Below are 20,640 nucleotides of genomic sequence, written 5' to 3'. Positions count from 1 at the left end.
GCTGTGCGTCGGTGTCTCATCGTCTGATGTCACCTTTTGTCACGGCGAACCTTGGCCGCATAAGCCTACGGGTGGCTCTGTTTGGAACAGCCGCCTGCAGAAACTAAATGCCTACACAGCTATCGCTGAATCTCACGTTACATAGTCGTAACCATGCTGTGAATTTTTTTGCAAATCAGTCCTACTAAGTTTCACTAGCTTGTTTCTTTGCCTGTTATAAACAGTAAGTCTACTGATGAAATATGTCCAAGACTAACGCAACTTAGCAACTACAAATCAGGAGAACGTCAGCGCATCGTATCATTAAGTATGTCGAGTTAACATCATCCAGATAAAAACACAACTGTCGGCACTCTTTTGTTCTTGAACATGCCATTAGAGAGAAGCACTGAGGAAAATGTAACCATATGGTGTTAGATGCATCCTAAGCTGTGCAGAGATGAAATTGGAAGAAAATTTTGCCATTAATGCATGAAATTCTGCACATCTGGAGTTTCAACAAAAGAAAAGTCCCAGAGAATGTTGTAAAAGAAGAAGTTAGCTGCACAAATAAAGTTATCATCTGGCAATTCATACTCCGTGCTTGCCAAGAAGCTCAGGGAGCAGCCGTTATGTTCGAACAATGAATGCAACATACTCCTTTGCAATTCTATGACCTAGATACTCTAAATTACAAATACAGTAAAAGCTCATTATTTCAACCCCTGTTATTTTGAAAATCTGGGTAATCTGAGCTGCCGGCTCCATCCCAGCTAAGGCCCATGCAAGTCTACCGCATTGATTTCTCGCTAATTCGAACGCTATGGGTCTCACGTCCATTAATTCGAATGGGCTCTCGAAGCTAGGCCGCATCCAGGTCTGACCGGTATGGCAAGAGATTGTCGAAATAATCCTACTCAAAGCCTGAATTCCATGCTGCGAAATCGCTTGCCCACGACGCCAGGCATGGCTATGAATGGATGGCCCTCATCTCTGAGAACAGACTGAACGCATAGTTTCAGTTTTGCTTTCCTGAGTTTTGTGCCTGATCACAGCGACGGCAGCCCGACCAGCAAGCATAAGCCAGTCAACTTAATGCTGCTGAGCACCATTTTGAAAACTAATAGGCACTACGCCGATGTTTTCATCCCCTTCCATTTTCCCCACCCCTTTTTTTCTTGCCGCTGCGATGCCGCTGAACCATTTCCTTCGCTTCTGTCCATATGGTTCCATTCTTCTAGACAGCTGAGACTGCTCACTTGTCACATGCCACATGGGCAGTGAAGCCTCCTCACACACGATGGTGCCACTTATAATTCGTGTAATGTGGTAGCAGTGGAGCCCCACCGTGCAGCACCATCAAAGAATGCAGAGAGCCTGATGATTTTGAAGCAGTTCTGTTGCGATGGTCCCGACAGTATGAGTGCAGTAAAACATTGATGGCAAAGCAAAAAACAGTCACTGCTGTGCTGTTCTCATCTCAAAATGATGCAACCGTTTCCCAGCCTTTCCCCCAACAAATTTACCGTGATGCAAGCAGTTCTTCACAATTTATTTGGGGTCATTCAATAATTTGAACACTTTTCCCAGCCCCTTGCAGTTCGATTTAATGAGCTTTTACTGTACAAAGAAAGACAAGAGGCAACTGTCCCTTTCAAGTGCAGCAAGTGCACTGGAGACCACAACCGCCCATCATAACTCGTCGATCGCTGTGCAATCGCAGCATCTGTATCATGTGTAAAACAGACTGCAATTAGCCAGAAGGTCACTTCTACAATCAAAATAAGTATGCACTGCCTCCTTCTAGTTCAGTCACATTATTTCACTGGGCACGGCACTGGAGCAAAACTGCATCACACGCATAGCACACGTATGAGACCGGCAACGGCCAAACCAACATGGCACCACGAGGGGAAAAAGTGACGTGGGCTGCGTCAAAGGCTGTCTCTACTGTAGAAGTGGAGGCATCGAGACACCCTACAAAACGTACCATCACAATGAAAAGAAATGCGAAAAATGCGGTACCTACATGCGCCGCTGTTCAAATTTCTTTTGATCACATTTTTGCCTGGGTGGTTAAAAAAATACGAGAGAGCTGTCCTTAGAATGCATCGCGGACAACTCTAGAGCCTTTTTGTTACCATAGAAGTAAAAGCGTGACGAAAATAAATGCAAAGGGCCAAGTGCCTAAGATCCACTCTGTCCATGTTTCTTTCCATCGTTCCTGTACATGAAGCACCTTCTAAGAATAACTTTACAAATCACAGTACCCAACCACTTGGTCCACCCAGCGATTCACTTGCAGTGACATTATGGCCACCACCAGCATCCCCAGTGATTCGCTAGCTTTGACAGCAAATGGATTATACTCTGAGTAATCTTAAAGGTTCATTGCTGTTACATGGCACTGCATGGCATCCACTCAAAAGTGGATGACTGCTGACAAGTGTATCCCAGCTATACAAGCAATAAGCCAAGCAGAACATAAAGTCCACCATTTTTCTGGCACTATCAGCGGCCTTGCCTTGAGTGGTCTGCACTTCCTTTAGGGCATAGCATGCATTTTTTCCTATGCCTGGAAAAAGTATGCAAAGGAAAGATGTTTGAGGTACTCACGCATACATGCCAGGAATATTGCCCCAGAAGAGCCGAGCCCTCGCTTGGGGCGAGAAGAAGCGGCCATCCAGCAGTGCTGGCTCACACTGCACCACACAGTGCCAGCAACAGAGACTCGTTGAGTGCAACAACACTACACTAAGCATAAGAGCACTCGCAATTCCTTACTTTTATATGCGTTAATACGGCGAGGATTTCATGGAATATGGCTTCACCTTACATGCCTTTATGAAGCCAACTAGCCCAAAGCTGCTCACTCAACATGAGATATTTTAGTCGCGGAGCTATCAACACGTGTGATGCCGACTTGGTAGCACTCACTGAAACATGGTTAAATTCTCATGTCGATGAGTGCGAAATTTTTACTCGCATAAAACGTTTCAGTATCTATCACTACAACAGGGATGGAAGACAAGGAAGTTGAGCACTGCTCACAATTTCTACGAGCCTACCATTGTTCCGCATTAATATCATATGTAATATTGAATCTGTCTGGTGCAATGTCATGTTGGAAAAAACATCTCTGGTGTATGGTATTGTCCACCTAATGCAGACATCACATTCTTTAATGAAGTGCATGACATATTATTGCCATCCTAATCTGGCACCCCTTATGCCGAGTAACTCTTCCAGGTGGCTTTAATTATCAGACAATAAACTGAAAATCAGCACCACCATGTTGCATGCAGCATTCTTGACATTGCCAAGCATTCATTGATATATGCACTCTTTTCAATTTTACCCAAGTAGTTAATGGTCTCACACATATTGCCGGCACTTTTGCAAATCCTTCTAACCGAATTCTGGCTACTAACCCCAAAATGACAGGCACAATTAATTTCTTGCCTTGACTCAGCTATCGTTATTTACTTCATTTTGTCATTAGCTTTATTACATCCTCAGCCATGAAAAAAATGAAGTTATAATTTATTATAATCGAAAAGATTAATAGCAAACTTCCGCTTTTCCTCTACAACTATCTTCAAAGCTTTGAACGTTATTAGGTTGAAGAAAACTGGGACCAATTCACAAACCTAATTTCAAATCTTACACCAGCCTACATTTCAAAGAAAATTATACCAATAAATTAACAACCACCATGGTTTAACACATATTTAAATCAACTTTCTAACAAGAAAAAGTGTTTATTATCAAAGGCAAAATTGTGGCAAACCGAGCAATGCTGGCATGTCTACATTACTGCATCCAACAATTATACTCACACTCTCTACTGTGAAATCAAATTTTATGAAAAACACCCTGCCATCTATGCTCACAAGTAACCCTAGAAATTTTGAAACATTTTAACACCCAGAGCAACAAAGATCTCTTTGATCAATCAGAATGGCTTACTTGCGCCTAGTCATATGTGCAGATCTATTTTAAACGATGCGTTTATTCTGAACTTTTCTTCTAAAACTAATATTCCATTGCGATTGTATCCGTTCTTCGTCTTCATCAATATGCAGCCAATAGTAGAGGTACAGCTGGGGTTGTAAAGGTTATTGGCACACTGAAACCTTCATGTTCCTCTGGTGTTGACAGTATATATGCAAGATTGCTCAATGAAATTAAGATTTATTCTGTTTTTTCAAAAATACTTCAACAATCATTAGATACTGGTGTCCTTCCAGAGCATAAGAAACAGGCAAAGGTGATTCCACTTCATTAATCTGGTAACAAGTAGGGGTGTGCAAATATTCAAATTTTGAATACAATTCGAATATGTTTCATATTCAATTCGTTTTTGTTTTGAGAAATTGATATTCGAGAATTTCGAATAATCAAAAATACCAAAATATTCAATATCGATCGTATACCTCACTGACTCATTAATTCGACCATGTCGAAACACAATATGCAGTCAAATTACCCGACTATCAAGTTTAACGTTAAAAGAAAACAATACAAAAGTCATATTCTCTTTTTTCGCTATCGTTTATCTTATGTGGACCGATGAGATTCCGACACCGTTAAGATAGCCCTTCTGTGAAATTCCACAAGTGGGCTTTCCCACATATCACGCGTGCTGTGAACATGATGGGTGACGACCAACTTCGATGCATACTTCAAACAATCGCGACGCGAAAGCGTGCTTTTTTTTATCCTCATCCTTCTGCCATATGTTACATAATTGATGCCTACACCCATGGAATTTGTCCAGTCAACTTCATTGAAACTTTCTGAGCGTGACCTCTGTCATCTCATTTTGGTGAAAAACGGTTTACGGAAAAACCTACTTGTGGAATTTCGCATATGGCTCCCGAAGGGGCGAGTCGAGGTGTCACAACAGGGCAAGAGATCATGTAAAAATCCCAACTATTGCATGGTGCATTGTAACCCATGCACTTCTTAAGTGGGTGTAATGACAAGCGTGTGAACTTTCTGTGGGCCTTTGTTGCTAGGTCGAAAAATAGCCTGGCCGTGTAGCTTCGGTTTCTGAGCTTCACCGCTCACCCATGGCAACTGCACCTGTCGGGCCGCGCATTTGCTGGTTGTCCGGCTCCGAAAGTGGATCCGTGCCGCTTTTACACGCCAAATGGCATATTGCTGGTCATTTCTCATTTCTTTTTGCTTTTTAGAAGCAGTCTTGCCATTACAACAGGAATGAGTGCCCCCACCCTTGTATATTCATGCCGTTCTTCCAGCAAGCTGAAACTGGGTGCTCGTTACGGGCTTACAAGTGTTCGCACAATTGGCCACCTCATAATACTTTACTGCATTTTCGGCAGGCTTTTTTTTCCAGGGGGCGCGGGGTATTGTATAAATCAACCTTTGGATAATTCAGGCATTTCTTCCAGTCTCTTCAACTCCGAATGAATGAGGTTTTGCTAGCCATCATGTTACGTTTTGTTGCTTGTCTTGTCATTTCATGGATTTGCATGACCACAGTATAGGTTGGGTACTCTTATGCTGTCTGTCACGTAGTATGTATTTCTGTACACGTAGCTTTTTTAATACACTGCTGAGGCAGTCTAGTTTTGTTTATTTCAGTTGCAAATACAATACACTATTTTGAAACAAATTAAGGGCAACAACAGTAGCTTGTTTTTCATTTTCTGAAATAATTTTTTTTTTGTTCTCAGCAGATATTCTATATTTGATACGATATTTGAAGCTATTTTTTCTTCATATTCATATCTAAAAATTTTAATATTCACACACCTATAGTAATAAGCAATCACAACTTATCACCCCATTTTTCAGCATACCATGTAAAATTCTTGAACATGTCATCTACTCACACCTTGCAGTTTTCTTGACTCAAATTTTTTTTTATTCAGCACAACATGGTTTCATTAAGTCGTACTCTGCAAGACACCGTTACTATGTTTCACTCACTCCATGCTAACTTTCAATGACTACATTCTTTGGCTGATTGTATCTTAGATTTCTCTAAAGGACATGACAAAATTAACCATACCCTTCTACTAATAAAAATGACTGCATATATACTGATGCAAATCTTTTCTTCAGAATTTCAAAATTTTTTCTGAAGAGACGATCACAGTTTGTGTTTCTTAACAATAATAATTCACTGTAAACTTCTGTTGCATCAGGTGTACCACAAGGCTCAGGTTTGAGCCCACTTTTCTTAGTTCAAGTTAACCTACCATGTTTGCACAATTCTAACACAACCCCGATTGTAACGCGCAGTAGAATTTAAAAACCAGAAACCAAAAAAAATAACTGTGCGCCGATTCTATCGTGCACATAAAAATAACGGCAACAGACACCTTGGAATTGCATAAACATATTACGGCACCTAAATCAGCACACCACACACAAGCACCACGAGACACATAGACATTGTAGGCTACTCGCCGTCAGAGTCGGACGAGACCTCTTTCTCACTGTCCACAGACCACAGCAAGTTGTTCTCAGTGCCATCCAAGGCATTCGAAATGCCATTTTTTAAATGCCCGCATAACCATAGCCTGCGGGAGGGGTTTCCAAGCACCGTGAACCCACGTGGTTATGTCCCCGAGCGTCGCTCTCAGGACGGCCTGCTGGCCTAAGGACCTGCTCACCGAGCCAGTGGTTTTATGCTGTGTATGCGGTCCTTTATGGGCTTATTTAAGCACACATCAAGCGTCCGGATGTGCGATGTCACCCCTCCAGGGATAACCACCAGATCTGTGTGGCAGGCCACAAGTGTCCCCTTCAAGCGGTCGGTGATGTGGCACCTAAAGGAGTCGAGAACCAGTAGAGTGCGGCACACCAAGGCTGGCTCCAGGCCTCTTCCGCAAGACTGAATCAATCCAGTCAATCATGAGGTCTGTGTCGATCCAACCTTTAGGTCGCACGTGGATGACGACGCTGCTGGGAAACGCAGTGTCCATTGGCACAGTTTTTCTCTCAAAAAAATTAAATACGGACTCAGTTTGTGTACGTCTGCCATGCACCATAGCAATGCCATCACCCTGTTTTTTTCATTACCTGACGTGAGCATACGCACTTGCTTGGCGCCCCTTGACTCAACCACATAGTTTGACGCATATCAAAGAAAATTGGGGTTTGGCCGGCGTTCTTGATCTACCAAGCGAGTAGCTATGCAAGAGACGACAGTTGATCAAGAATTGCTGGAATGCGATCAACTTCTCTTCGTATGCGTCTGGAAGTTTTTGGCAGATGCTCATTCTTCGACACAAAGACGCTCGACAGCTTGGTGATGATGATGGCAATGTGGCTGGCCAAACTTTATTCAGCTGCTCGGGTTCGGTTTTTGTAGCGATAGCTACATTATGGTAGCATTTCGAGCCTTCAGCGTGGCTGCAAGCCACCTTGTGGCTGCGCCGCCATGCTGTCACATGGTGCGGAGGAGCTGTCGGCGGCGTGGCGCCGTGGCTGATCACGTGGTTGGTCACGTGACCAAGTACCACTCAGCCAGCTGTAGCTATCGCGTGACTCCAGGTTTAACCAGAGCTACACCACCGCCAATTTCTGAATCCAACTCCAGCTGGCTTTGAACCGATCCCTCGGTATATTCTACTGCCTCAACAGTTGGAGAGCTTTCGCCTTGATTATACCTGAGGACATGGTCAGCTGGTTGCTTCCGAGTTCCTTGATATATTCTGCAAGAGATTCTTCAAGTTCCGGAAATCAACCATGCTGTGGGCTATTGAAGCCTTTCCGTGATGCTTCACACTGAAAAATGCAGTCTCTTTGCTTTTGCCAATCACGAACGCATGTCTCCGGGACACCTAACGCACGAGATGCTGCCCGATTCACTTCGGCTGCAGCCATGATGATTGCCTCGCGCTTGAACGATGCTTCATAATGGAACCATCGCTTTCTTTCCATGCTGACAGGGTTAAGGCTAACAGGGTGGATGAAAGCACACGACCTTGTTTGAGCACGCCAATGGAATGATGACACAAAACCACAAAGACGCTTGACAGCTTGGCGATAATGATGGCAATGTGGCTGGCCGAACTTTACTGAGCTGCTCAGGTTCGGTTTTTGTAGCGACAGCTACATTAAGGTAGCATTTCGAGCCTTCAGCGTGGCTGCACATCATCCTGTGGCTGCGCTGCCACGCTGTCATGTGGTTGGTCACGTGGTGTGGAGAAGCTGCCGGCAGCGCGGCGCCGTGGCTGATCACGTGCTTTGTCACATGGTTGGTCACGTGACCAAGTACCATTCAGCCAGGTGTAGCTATCGCGTCACTCCAGGTTTAACCAGAGCTAAACCACCGCCAATTTTTTTATCTTGAAGTTTCGGTTTTGATGTTTTTGAGTTTTGGGCATGACTGTAATGCGCATGTATTTTTGGGCGCTTGTTATGAAAAAAAATGTGCACATTATATTGAGCAAACACGGTAACAGTGCAGCTTACCCTATACACTTGTTCGCGGATGACTGCGTAATTTATTGTGAAATAGCTGACCCTACCGGTGTTTCTACATTACAAACTGACCTAAACAACACAGCTGAATGGTGTAACACATAATGCCATCGATATAAACATTAACAAATGTAAAGTTATGTAAGCGTCTCGCACTAACATCACCCCCACTTGCTATGTAATAAATAATACTCCTTTGGATCCCACAACTTCTTATAATATACTTAAATGTGCATATAACTAATGATCTTAGCTGGAAGCAATACAGTAGCCGATGGGTAATTCAGACTCCAATAATTTGGACTTGTAGGCTATTTCGGACCTCGATGAGGCACCGTCAGTCTCCCCATAGAAGCGCAAACATATTCACGACGGATATCTCGGACTTAAAAAGTCCGAAAGTTTTTTATCGGACTAATTTCAGTTGCCTGCGGGCCAAAGTCGACCATTTTATCGCCTTTTCGGCGGCGCAAAAGGTGCCATCTTGGATTGAGGTGGATTTATGCTGCAGTTGGCTTGGCTTGACACACTTTCGGTATCTCATTGTTGCCAGTAGAGGTCCCTACGATCTCTGACACTTCGAGGTGGCAGCCGGATTGTCATCGCCACCAACTTACTTTTGTCGCCGACGTTGTCGCGGGCGGTTATCGCTTGTCTCATACGTTGAAAATTGGTTGTTGGGAAGAAAATTGTGCAGGAGCTATCTCACATCTCGGTAGGAAAGGATAAAGGAGGGACTGAAAGAAGAAAGGAAAAAAAGAAGTGCAGTAATGGAGGGCTCCGGAATAATTTCGACCACCTGGGAATCTTTCACGTGCACTGACATCACACAGCACACGGGCACCTTTGCGTTTCGCCTCCATCGAAACGCACCCACCGCGGCCGGGTTTCAACCCGGGTACTCTGGATCAGTAGCCGAGCGCCCTAACCACTGAGCCATTGTGGCGGGTCTCATACGTTCGCCATTCGCCGATACTTCACTTAGGATTCTCTGACCGCGTTGACCGAGTGGCGCTAAGTCCTCACGAAGTTACATCTGTTTGCCGTTTTGTGATTGCACCCGGCGGTTCCACAGCTTTGAAAGAAAAGTGCCTTATCTTTGCGTGTGTTTAACGAGCAGTGTGGTGCATGCTCGGATTGTGGACAACATGGCCCCGCTGGGTCCGTCAAACAAGCCTGGGAAGTATTCCAACTAAATTCGGTAACCTTGCTGTCTAGCGTATACAGTGAAAGCACAACCTTGGCGCAAATACAGGCGCAAATCGTCGCCAATAAGACAAATTTCCTGCAAGGTAAAATCAGTGACATTTTTAAGGCGGTTTCATTTCAATAAAGCGATTTTTTGTACTTCACGGATTTTTCTGACTGATTATTCAGACTATTTTTCGGGTCCGTTAGAGCCCGAAAAATCGATCGGCGACTGTATATTGATTATATTATTAATAACAGTTATTGCATGGTTGACTAGCTGCGCCGCAACTTTTCTAAGGCACCTATTTTTGCTAAACTGAATATGTACAAGACTTTAGTACTTTCTAAACTAGAATATGCTTCTGCAATTTGGGACCCTGATTTTCGACGCATAATTCGGCGCATTTCATGCTTTCCAATTACAACAGTACTAGTAGCATTACCTCAATGAAACCAATGCAGTCACTTCCATCTCTTGAGATCTGTAGGAAAGTGTCGTGCCTTAGCCTTTTTCACAAACATTATCATCATACCCAGGTGAAGCATGCACTCATTTCGCAGCCATCCTATCGCCCGTGCAGCATTAACCACTCTTGTAAAGTAAACGTCATCGGTTTTAAACCAATGCCTTTTATCATTCGTTTCTTCCTCGTACATCGGCAGAGTGGAATCACCTTCCTCCGATGCCACATTAATAACAGATCATGACTTATTTCGGGCGACAGTTGCAAGATATCTTGAAGCTGATACCTGATCTTTTTGTCTTGCAGTACCCGGCCGCTTCTCGTTTTCAGTTCCTCTTGTTTTATGTGCATGCTTGCTCCACTCGTGGGTGTTCTATCTACAGTGTAACTATTTATTATCACCGTTTATTCTCAATTCAAGTTTGTTATGTTTTTTCATGTATTCAGTTCTTCATATTGAGCTCATATTTGGGGTTCTGTATTGACTTTCTTTCGGCTTAGGTTTTATTGTGCTTTGATATATATTATGTACGTGCCACTCCCCACTGTAATGCTTTCGCACTTGAGGGTAATAAATAATGAAATCAAATTAAATGAAATGAAAAGTGCATAATGAGGGGCTATATTCTTCCCAGACAACACTTTGCATTTAACTTAAAAATCAAGGGCTTTATATATAATGAGAATAAATTGCAAAGACAAAGAGTGGGATCAGAAACACCAACGATACAACATCCTCAGACTATGGTTTCAATACAATGAGATGCCCTAAATGCAGTTTCCACAAGCTATAAACTAAGCTATTGATCACAGCACACAAATTAGCTAATCTTTAAACTTAGCTGGCACTGCCATGGGTTCCTAAAGGGCCCAAACAAAGGGTAGGCCCCACAACATACCTGGAGAAAGCGTGAAATGGTACGACGATACTCGCGTGGCATGGCAGCAACATTTTCAAACATCCAGAAGAGGTGCCTGTTGCCATTTGCCAGCTGCAATGTACGCAGCACTCGGTAGAATTCAAAGAACAGGATTCCAGTGCCCGTCGGGTCTGCGCAGAGTCCACATAACACACTATGTTTGGACAGGTTTTCTTCACTTGAGGTAGTCCCACAAATAAAAAGTGTTGAAAAGCGGGGGGGTTTGGGGAGAGAGGGGGCAACAAATGCTTGCACTTTCTGACACGGGTAACATGATCAAAAGCCAAACATCATTTGCTCTTGGCACTGGCAACGAAAAAGTAAGGAACACAAAACACAGAACATTTCCTTTCTTATTGTTCATAGTTTTAATTCCAAAGACCACCACCATTTGTACCTGGTCATGTTGTTGACATGGCTTTTAAGCTACATACTTCATTGCTTCCTCTTCACATATAATAAACAAAAAAACTCAGCTCTGTTAAGTTCCTCCCCCCGATTCTTAGGATTACCCTTATTCCTTGGTACAATGAAAAACTGGACAAGATGGTGAAGGTTTAGCATAATGAACAACACTTTGTGTGTCTCTTTCTTTCCTCGCCCTGGTCCTTTTGCACTGTTAATTATGCCTATTTCTTGCATGATGAACATGTGGCAATGATACTACCAGCACTTTCATGATGCAGGACATTCACGTGTGAGCAGAACTGTGAGCTAGCACATGCACAAGCCAACAATTATGCCAATGGGCAGACAAGAAAAATTCAGTTTGCCAAGAGAAATGGCATTGTTGTTAAGAATAATGCCAACAGTGAAGGTCCCAATGTTGTTGTGCCTGCTGTTTTAAAGGCCTTCATACTTCAGATGTGCCATGAATTTACAGGACGCATGGATGCACAGTGCACTCTGAGCCAAATTCAGAGAAGGTACTGGTGGCTAACAATGCAACGTCAAGTGAAAATTGTGGGGTTTAACATTCCAAAGCAACACATGGGCCATGAGGGATGCCATAGTGGAAGGCTCCAGATTATTTAGACCATCCGGGGTACTTTAACATGCACCATCATCGCAGAGCACACAGGCACCTTTAAAAGCATTTCACCTGTACTGGAACACGACTACAGCGGCCAGAACTCAGCTCAAGTCCTCCGACTAAGTAGGCGAGCAACCTGAAGACTGAGTCACCTCGGCGGGTGCGTCTGGTGAGGAACTACTATGTTTTGCAACATCTGCAAGAGAGTCAACCAAAGTTCCACACTAGAAGTGGAATGTGTTTAACCTAGAGAAATGATCTAGTAGAGTGGAGAGCTATACGAGTGGGTACATATTTCGTAAAAATAAAACCAGTGGAAGGAGGCCGACACAGAGAGGCACACAGGACGATGCTGGACTACCAACTGAATTTACTTTAGTGGAGATCACATGTGCCTTTCAGCAATGAAACCAGACATGCGCATATGACAGCACGAAGAAATAACAAAACATAATGCAGGAAAAGATGCCCATCCAACCACGCTTTCTATAGTTAACAATGAGGGCTCGAAGAGCATAAGAACCTAATTTTCTTATGGAACAAACTGACTCGCATATTATTGGCACATGTATCTTCTTTTTTGATGATGTGATATGCCTACAAAGCTTCATGTTGGTTGCTTGTTTTACCTTGCCCAAGGTTGCTGATGTTCTTAACGGCAGGGTAAAACAAGACACCAATGTGAAATTTTAGAGGCATATCAAATCATCAAAAAAAAGATACACGTGTTAATGCTACATCAGTGAGCTTGTTTCATAAGGAAATTAGGTTCTTAAGCTCTTTTGACCACCCACAGATAACTATAGAAAGCGTGGTGTGATGGGCATCTTTTCCTCAGTAATGTTTTCTCAATTTTAATGTTTACATGTGAGCATATCTGGTTCCAATGCTGAACGGTATATGTGTGATTTTCACTGAAATAAATTCAGTTGATAGTCCAGCATCGTCGTGTGTGCCTTTCTGTGTCTGTGCCCTTCCGCTGGTTTTATTTGTTCAAAGCAACCTAGATATATCCCAGCCCTGTTGAACACAGTAAGAATCCCCGACATGCTTCGGTCCACACAGAGTTTGAAGAGTGGCCAACATAGAACAACTAGGAGGCACACCACAAGAGAAGCCAGCTTCCCCAAACTAGTAGACTTTCACCGGATGACAGCTTATACACAGTGAAGCACATAACAAGAGTGAAAGTTCTCAGCCATGTGACCATCTCCATCAGAGCATCAACTATGAATCCTCTGATAGCAAAGTGAAAGTGCGTGACCAGAGTGAACTTGCATATGGACAAGCAGAGCAACCATATTCCACCCAGGAGGAAGAGGGGGAAGAAGAGGGGGAAAGGCAGGGAGGTTAACTGGAAGAATAACCAGTTTGGTACCCTGCATGGGGGAAAGGGGTGAGGGGATAAAAAGATCAAGGAGAAAAGAGAGTAGCAGAAAATTGAAGTCACTATGCAGTCACAGCATTCAGTAAAGTCACAGCCTATCGTGCAGGCCAGAAGTCCTCATGAAGCGGAGCAGTGCCTTGGAGGCCTTCACCGCCAACGATCGCCACGGCCAGTGGCCGAGAATCTTCATTTCCGTCAGTAGGCACGGATCAAGAAAGTGAGAGACTACCTTTCAGCGCTATAGGCAGAGCATTCACAAAGAATGTGGGCTACATTCTCAAGACACCCGCAGATGGCACATGCAGGGCTATCAGCCATATCGATTAAGAAAGAGTAATGCTTGGTGAAAGCTACACCAAGCCACAGGCGACACAGCAAAGTTGCTTCATGTCGTTGTGGGCCATATGGAAGCAGGAGCTTCAGATCTGGGTTCAAGGTTTTTAAACGCGAATTGGAAAATTGGCCTTAATTCCACGCAGCAAATGTGTGTCCCACACAAGTGGTCTAAGCCTACCCGCTGCATCGTCTCTCGAGATATAGATGAACACACAATTGCCCTCATGGTGAGCAGTTTGCGCTGGTTACCTGTGATGCTGCTGTGTCTGTGCAGGCATTGGTAAACAATATCGTGCCCTTCATTGATGGCTGTGTGGCAGTGCTGTCGGATTTCTGCGACCAGTTGTTCATAAGACCCATAACAAAGAGCAAATAGCAAGGCTTGGATGGCTACCTTTGAATCAGTGGAAACAGACTATTGCTGGGGTGATTCTTCACTGACGTGCTCAATGGCGACATGAATAGCAGTAAGTTCTGCACCAGTCGCTGACTGGTGAAGCCGGAACGAGTGCTTCAGAGGTGACATGGCCACCATTGCCACACCAACACTCGACCTCTGTGTCTGAGCAGGCACCATGCCCCCCTGTCCTACACCTACAGCTGAGCGAGCCCAAAGCAGAGATCAACCCCTAGGTGAGGAAGTGCAGGTGGTCGCCATCTTGAGGTCTCTTATGAACGCCACCCACGCACCACCCAGAGGTGCCTTATCCCAGCACACCTCAAAGACGGAGTGATAAAAGGAGAGATCCTCGTTTGTGTAGGAAATGTGAGCAGAACTGTGAGCTAGCGTGCATGCGAGGGTCATTTGAAAAAAAGCGCAATGAGGATGGGCAAGTAACAGTTGTACATAAATTGTGCTCTTGTTTCTTGCAGGTGGTGTCGGCAGAGCACTGCTTTTATTAGGATTATTTATTATTATTATATTATGAGTTCTTGGCTGTATCAAACTGTTCCTAAATGCTTTAAAGAAATGCTTGCAATTCTTACTTGACATATCGAACACGGGTGGCCATGAAACGAATGCCCCACTGCTAACCGGTACCTGACTGGATGCCAGACGGAAGGCATTACATCACTATACAGGTAACTGATGGTGCTGTGGCATGTGTTCATGTCAAGGTTCCTGCACCTTGCCACTCTAAACCAGAGTTAGGTTTAGCTTGACAACAATTGCTACCACCAATACACTCCCTATGCCACCCGAAGCACAGTAAAGCCGGGCAGTTGCGGAAGAGACCCGACACGCACAAGCAAAAAACATCAATCAGGAACCCCAAAAACAAATGGTGTATACTGTTAGAATACCTGCAACAACTCCTCTGCAGGGATATAAATGACCCAGAGCTCAGCACCCAACACCATAATCAAAGATATTGAATGCACAGACTTTAAGAGCAGAAGAGGGAAGCACAAGAATATCCAGCATCATCTCAATCAACACCGAAACCAGTGAGCCATATTCTACTAAATTAAAACAGCTCAGTTATGAACTAGACCATTGAAAAGTTAGAACATGCTGCATACTGGATGATACAAGCCAAGAGAAGAGGAAATACAATCACTGTCACAGTATACAGCAAGGAGCAGCTCAGGAAGCCATGCACAACAATGGAAATCCTGATCCAAGACAACCAGGAAGAAAGGCAGAAGTTGAAGTCACACCAATGAGCAACAAATGCTCTGAAGTGAAAGACATGATCAAGGCAGAATCCTGAGAAAAAAACCAGATGACGAAAATGAGATGCAAAGAAGCAGATATCATCAGTGCTAGATGAGGAAAGATGAACAGAGAAGTGATCATGTTTGACATCATGAATTCCCCAGAATCATCCGCTACCAGTACTTCTTTTTCTCAGTGGCCCCATGCAAATTCAAAGATTTGTTATGCTTTAAGAGCCAAGTGGAAGCTAGGGCATGTGCAAAAACTGCCCCAATCAGAAAATCAGCGCCTTATGTGGCACAAAGCATGACAAAGTGATGGCCCATGTAGCCTCATGCCATATTGTATGCACTATAACAAGAACGACCATGCAGCCACACAAAAAGAATGATGTAGGAACAAGAAAGGGCATTTCAAAAGGACAGCTGGAAGAAACATAACATGGGAACAGGATGCAACTTCTGCCAGAAAGAGGTTACGGGCGATAATTGGGACTGGTGCAGCAGGGTTTGCGTCAGCAGTCAAAAGCAACCTTCACAAAACCCACGGAGTCACTTGCCCCCTCTCCACTTTCCTCCTTTTCACGCTGGGCATTTGGATGGAGGCAAAACGCAAGAAGCACCAGTGAGCTGTGCGATGTCATGCGCATTAGAAAGCCCAAAATGGTCAGTTATTCCAGCGCCCTCCACTACGGCAGTTCTTACTCTTCTTCTTTTCCACTTCCTTTATCCCTTCATTCACGGCGCATCTCAGGAAGATGCCCTCCATCCTTGGAAAAACAAGCACCATGGGCTGACATCACATCGGGATGAATGGTCGGTAATGAAGAGGACAGCATCGAACTCATAAGGAAACAGAAAAACTCAGAGATCCTCAGCCAAAGGGAAAACAAGAAGGTTCATTCAGCCTAGCAAAGAAGAAAAGAGAAAAGAGTCACTGTCAAAGTGACTTCAAAGATCCCCCAACACCAACTTCAGCCGGAAACAATCATCAAGGAAATGCACAACGTAAAAGGACAAGCGATCTCTACATCAACCAAAGCCACATCCAAGGAGGCTGCCAATGTTGTAGAATGACAAGAAATCTGCATCCCCAAGAAGGTGAAAGACATTCATCCCTGCGCTCTACCTGCTACATCTCCGTCTGTTATGGACGCCCCGTTCACACTTCGAGAACTACAGACAGCGCTCCGCAGCCTGCGGCGTCGCTGTGCACCAGGTCCTGACGGCATTACCAATCAAATGTTACAGAACCTGCCTCTGGAACACCGGAAGATGCTCCTAACCTATCTCAATCGAGTGTGGGAGTCTGGTGACGTTCCCCCTTCATGGAAGGTGGCTTGTGTAGTCCCACTGCTGAAGGCCAGCAAAGACATGACAGACGCGGCCTCGTATCGTCCTGTATCGCTGACGTCGTGTGTTGCTAAGCTCATGGAGAAGATGGCAAGTAAGCATTTGTCTTGGTGGCTTGAGGATAGAAGGGCACTACCAACATGCATGACTGGATTCCGCACAGGTTTAAGTGCGCAAGATAGCGTCCTGGACTTGATAAGCCACATTGAACATCAGAGTGCTTTTGGACTTTCAACGCTAGCTATTTTCCTAGACGTATCAAAGGCTTATGATAGTGTCCTCCAGAGCTCAATACTGAACAGTCTGCAGGTCATAGGCGTACAGGGCTATCTTCTGAGATTCATTCACTCATTTCTCAGTGATCGTAAATTTCGAGTGCGGTTAGGAAGTACAATGAGCTCCGAAAGGGCGGTATCGCGAGGGGTACCTCAGGGTAGTGTCCTGTCCCCAACGCTCTTTAATGTTGTCATGGCTGGTCTTCCCGCAAAAGTGCAAAAACATTGTAGGCATGTCCATATGTCGATATATGCAGACGACATTTGTCTTTGGTTAACCGGATATCAACACAAACGCTTAGCTCTATTAGCGCGACAGGCCGTGCTTTCTGTTAAAAGTTATCTTCAAGGTGTTGGGTTGACTCTCTCGGTGGAAAAATCTGGCCTCGTCCTGTTTCCAGGTAGGGGACGACGGTATGCGCGGCTGAGCATAGACCTTGATCAGTCTTGCCTTCGTCAGGTTAACCACATACGTTTTTTGGGCGTCACTATTGACTCACGTCTACAGTGGAGACGAGCTGTGGACTCGATTGTGGCTTCACTATCTTCGCGTCTCAATGTGCTTCGTAGAGTTGCTAGTGAGCAATGGGGAAACCATCCTGCTTCAATGATCAGGCTTCACGATGCCCTGGTGACAAGTCGCAAAATGATGTACCAGCTCCCCTTAATTTCCCCCTCGGTATCGCAGCTGGAACGCCTTGAGGTTTTGCACAGAATGGGACTAAGGAGGGCTCTCGGCGTTCCGCAGGCTGCTCCAAACAATGCAGTACTGTATGAGTCTCAATCGAAACCTCTTCAGCTAGCCGCTTCACAAAGACTTTTGCTGCAAATTGGCCGCCTCAGAGAGACTGTTGCCGGGAGAGCGCTTCTACAGCGCCTTCGAAAGAGATCTGAGTCCCGGGCGTACTTGGCCTTAAATACTCTTCGTTCTCTGGGTCTCGACCTTCGAGATCGACCTAAGACGTTGAAGCCACCTTGGTCCTTTCCGAGCCTCGAATGTTCCTTGACAATTCCCCACGTTCGCGCTAAGTGGAATTCTCCTTTAGCGGCAATGCGTTTGCTCATACTGGAACATCTTGAGACCGAATATGCCAGTCATCTTCAAATTTTTACAGACGGCTCTGTGGACAAGGTCAGAGGATCTAGTGCAGCTGTTTTTCATATTCCGTCTTTGAAGTATGATTGGTCTGTTCGTTTTACTAAAGTCGTGTCCTCCACAGTGGCCGAAAGCGTTGCCATTGAGGCAGCTCTAAAGAAGCTACGGTGTTGTACGCCTCAACCTACTGTCATAATTGCGGATTCAAAATCTGCCCTTCAATGGTTAGAGTACGGGTTCCCCACTGATGCCTTGAGTCTTAGAACCCTACGTTTGGTGCAGAATCTACATAGCAAAGGCTTCTCTATACGTTTTCAATGGGTGCCCTCGCACATAGGTGTCTTAGGCAACGAGATAGCAGACAACCTCGCCCATACAGCTCTCTCCGGGATTCCAGTACATGGAGTCCCTCATGAAGTCAAGCAAATGTTCAGAGATGTGGTGTTGTGCCACTTCAGTTCTTTGTGGAGCTCTCCTCATCAGCCATGTGTGACCAAGGGTCTCAAAAGGTACCAAGCCACTTTGCTGCACCGCGTTCGCACGGATTCTGCTCGTACGCCGGCGTGGATGTATAAGACTGGCCTAGCGTTGTCACCATTGTGTTCAAAGTGTGGTGTGTGTGGTGACATAGAACATTACCTCTTGTGCTGTACTTTGTACAACGCAGAACGGGCTGTGTTATTCGGATCCCTCAAGAAGGCAGGAGTTCCTCACAGTTCTCTTCAGGACATTGTTTTCCCGCGCGGGAGCCAGTCGAGTAGAAGGGATGCTTCTCACCTTCTACTTTACCTGCAGGACACGCATTTGGCCTCCACATGGTGACCTCAGGAGTGTCTATTTGGGTTTTTGCGGACAGTGTTTTTGTGATTTCTATTTAAGTGTCGCTACGGTGGAGCAATTGCCGGCAGCAACTGCAAGGCTAATCCCACCGGTGGCTTACAACCACTCAACTCAACTCAAAGACAACAATGCACAACGAAAGCTCAAACAAGGTCTCATGGACAAATGAATCAAGGAGAAATTCGACAAAAGCTAGGTGCCACACAAAACAATACTGCGAGAAATCAGCAAAGCACCCTGTGCGCACAATACCACCAATGCACAGCAAGTGATTAAGACCACAGTAGGCAGAATCCTAGCTTAGAAATTTAGAAGACCACAAAACCTTTGCTAAAAATGAAGCACAATTATTCCAGGCTATTACTGTGGAACTGCAGAAGCTTAAAATAAATGATCCAATACCTCCGCAAAGTAACTACGGTGCAAAAGGGACAATGTTAATAAATAAATGCTTACAGCACATGGATACAACACACACAAGTGCAGTAGGTATGTGTTGTAAGCATTACTCCACCATCACTGTCCCTTTCACACAGCAGTTACTTCGCATCTAATGATGGACCAACTAGTCTGACAAGTATTATTGAACCACTGTCTCCAACTTCGATTAAGCAACATAAAACTTAAGAACCTCCAGCTCACCCTGCTACTGCAGGAGAAAAAAGGTACCACTCCTGAAATAAACCAAGTAAAAAAACCACTGGCTTTCAAATTGACTTTTAAAATGGAAAATTTCATATTGGGTATTTAGAAACAACTGGAAGCTTCCATTGCAACCCATATTCGAATGCATGGAGCATTCCGATTCCGACTGGACGTGCCAGTTTGAGCTTCCACTCCAAACACTACGATCAGTTTAGCATATAAAATACATTACCGTATTTTTCGGTCTATAAGTCGCACCCTTTTCGCAAACGGCATTTTTTTTTTTAAAAAGAATCTAACATAGGTCCTACTGGTGTATAAGAAGCACCTGTTCAATGAGTAAGTGCTATGAAAAAAAATTGGAGACATTTAAAGGTGCACTAAAGAGGAATCTGAACTCTTCTTTATACGGCAGGAACACAATCTACACGTTCCGAGCATTCTTTGAATTATTTCCCAGAGCCGCCGATTTCCCTAATTTAAATCAGATGAAACGTCCTGGCTCTGCCGTTTTTTTTGAACCCAACGCTGAAGGTAAGAGGAGTCAACTAATGTATGGAGTGCCTTTCAGCATCTTGTGGCGGCTTGCCGCTCTGCCATCGGCGGAGTGATACATAAATCAGAATCCACGTGTATTTTTATTTACGTGGGCCTAATTTGTGACTATGTTGTTTGCGAATGAAACTATTTATTCACAGAAACCTAAAAAACAAAATAAAAGCGAAAGCGAAGCCACCACCCGACGAAACATATAACTTCTATAAAAAGTCTTCAAACTCCAAAGACCTAGCAACGTCTCGCACTATATTGAAATGCTTAAAAAAAATCTCAGCAATGGAGGTTTATCCACAAACCTTTTAAAAACAAATTGATAAAAAAGGTTTATTCCCAAAGGTTTTAAAAACATACTGACAAAAGAGGTTTTATTCACAGTTTTAAAACGTTCTCTAAATATACGTTTTCCATGCAACGGTTTAAAAATTTCTCTGACAAGAAGTT

At 44.3% G+C, this 20,640-nt stretch overlaps 1 protein-coding gene across 2 annotated transcripts in view; it reads right to left on the bottom strand.

The window, feature by feature from the left end:
* Positions 1 to 20,640, bottom strand: part of LOC144116076 (DNA (cytosine-5)-methyltransferase 3B-like) — a 297,915-nt gene that overhangs the window by 48,849 nt on the left and 228,426 nt on the right. The window contains exons 14-16 of one of the 2 annotated variants that reach the window (XM_077650731.1): positions 10,997 to 11,148; positions 9,060 to 9,179; positions 2,595 to 2,681 (exon numbers count right to left, since the gene is read on the bottom strand). In XM_077650731.1, coding sequence (XP_077506857.1) covers positions 9,099 to 9,179; positions 10,997 to 11,148 — 233 coding nt within the window. In that variant the 3' untranslated portion in view covers positions 2,595 to 2,681; positions 9,060 to 9,098. Of the gene's footprint in view, positions 1 to 2,594; positions 2,682 to 9,059; positions 9,180 to 10,996; positions 11,149 to 20,640 lie in introns of those variants that run through there. The other variant, XM_077650730.1, reaches the window with a different exon arrangement.

Source organism: Amblyomma americanum, chromosome 1 (genome assembly GCF_052857255.1).
Source record: "Amblyomma americanum isolate KBUSLIRL-KWMA chromosome 1, ASM5285725v1, whole genome shotgun sequence".
NCBI classification, from domain to species: domain Eukaryota; kingdom Metazoa; phylum Arthropoda; class Arachnida; order Ixodida; family Ixodidae; genus Amblyomma; species Amblyomma americanum.
The sequence above is the reverse complement of the archived record's forward strand: the minus strand, read 5'-3'. Positions and strand labels throughout refer to the sequence as shown.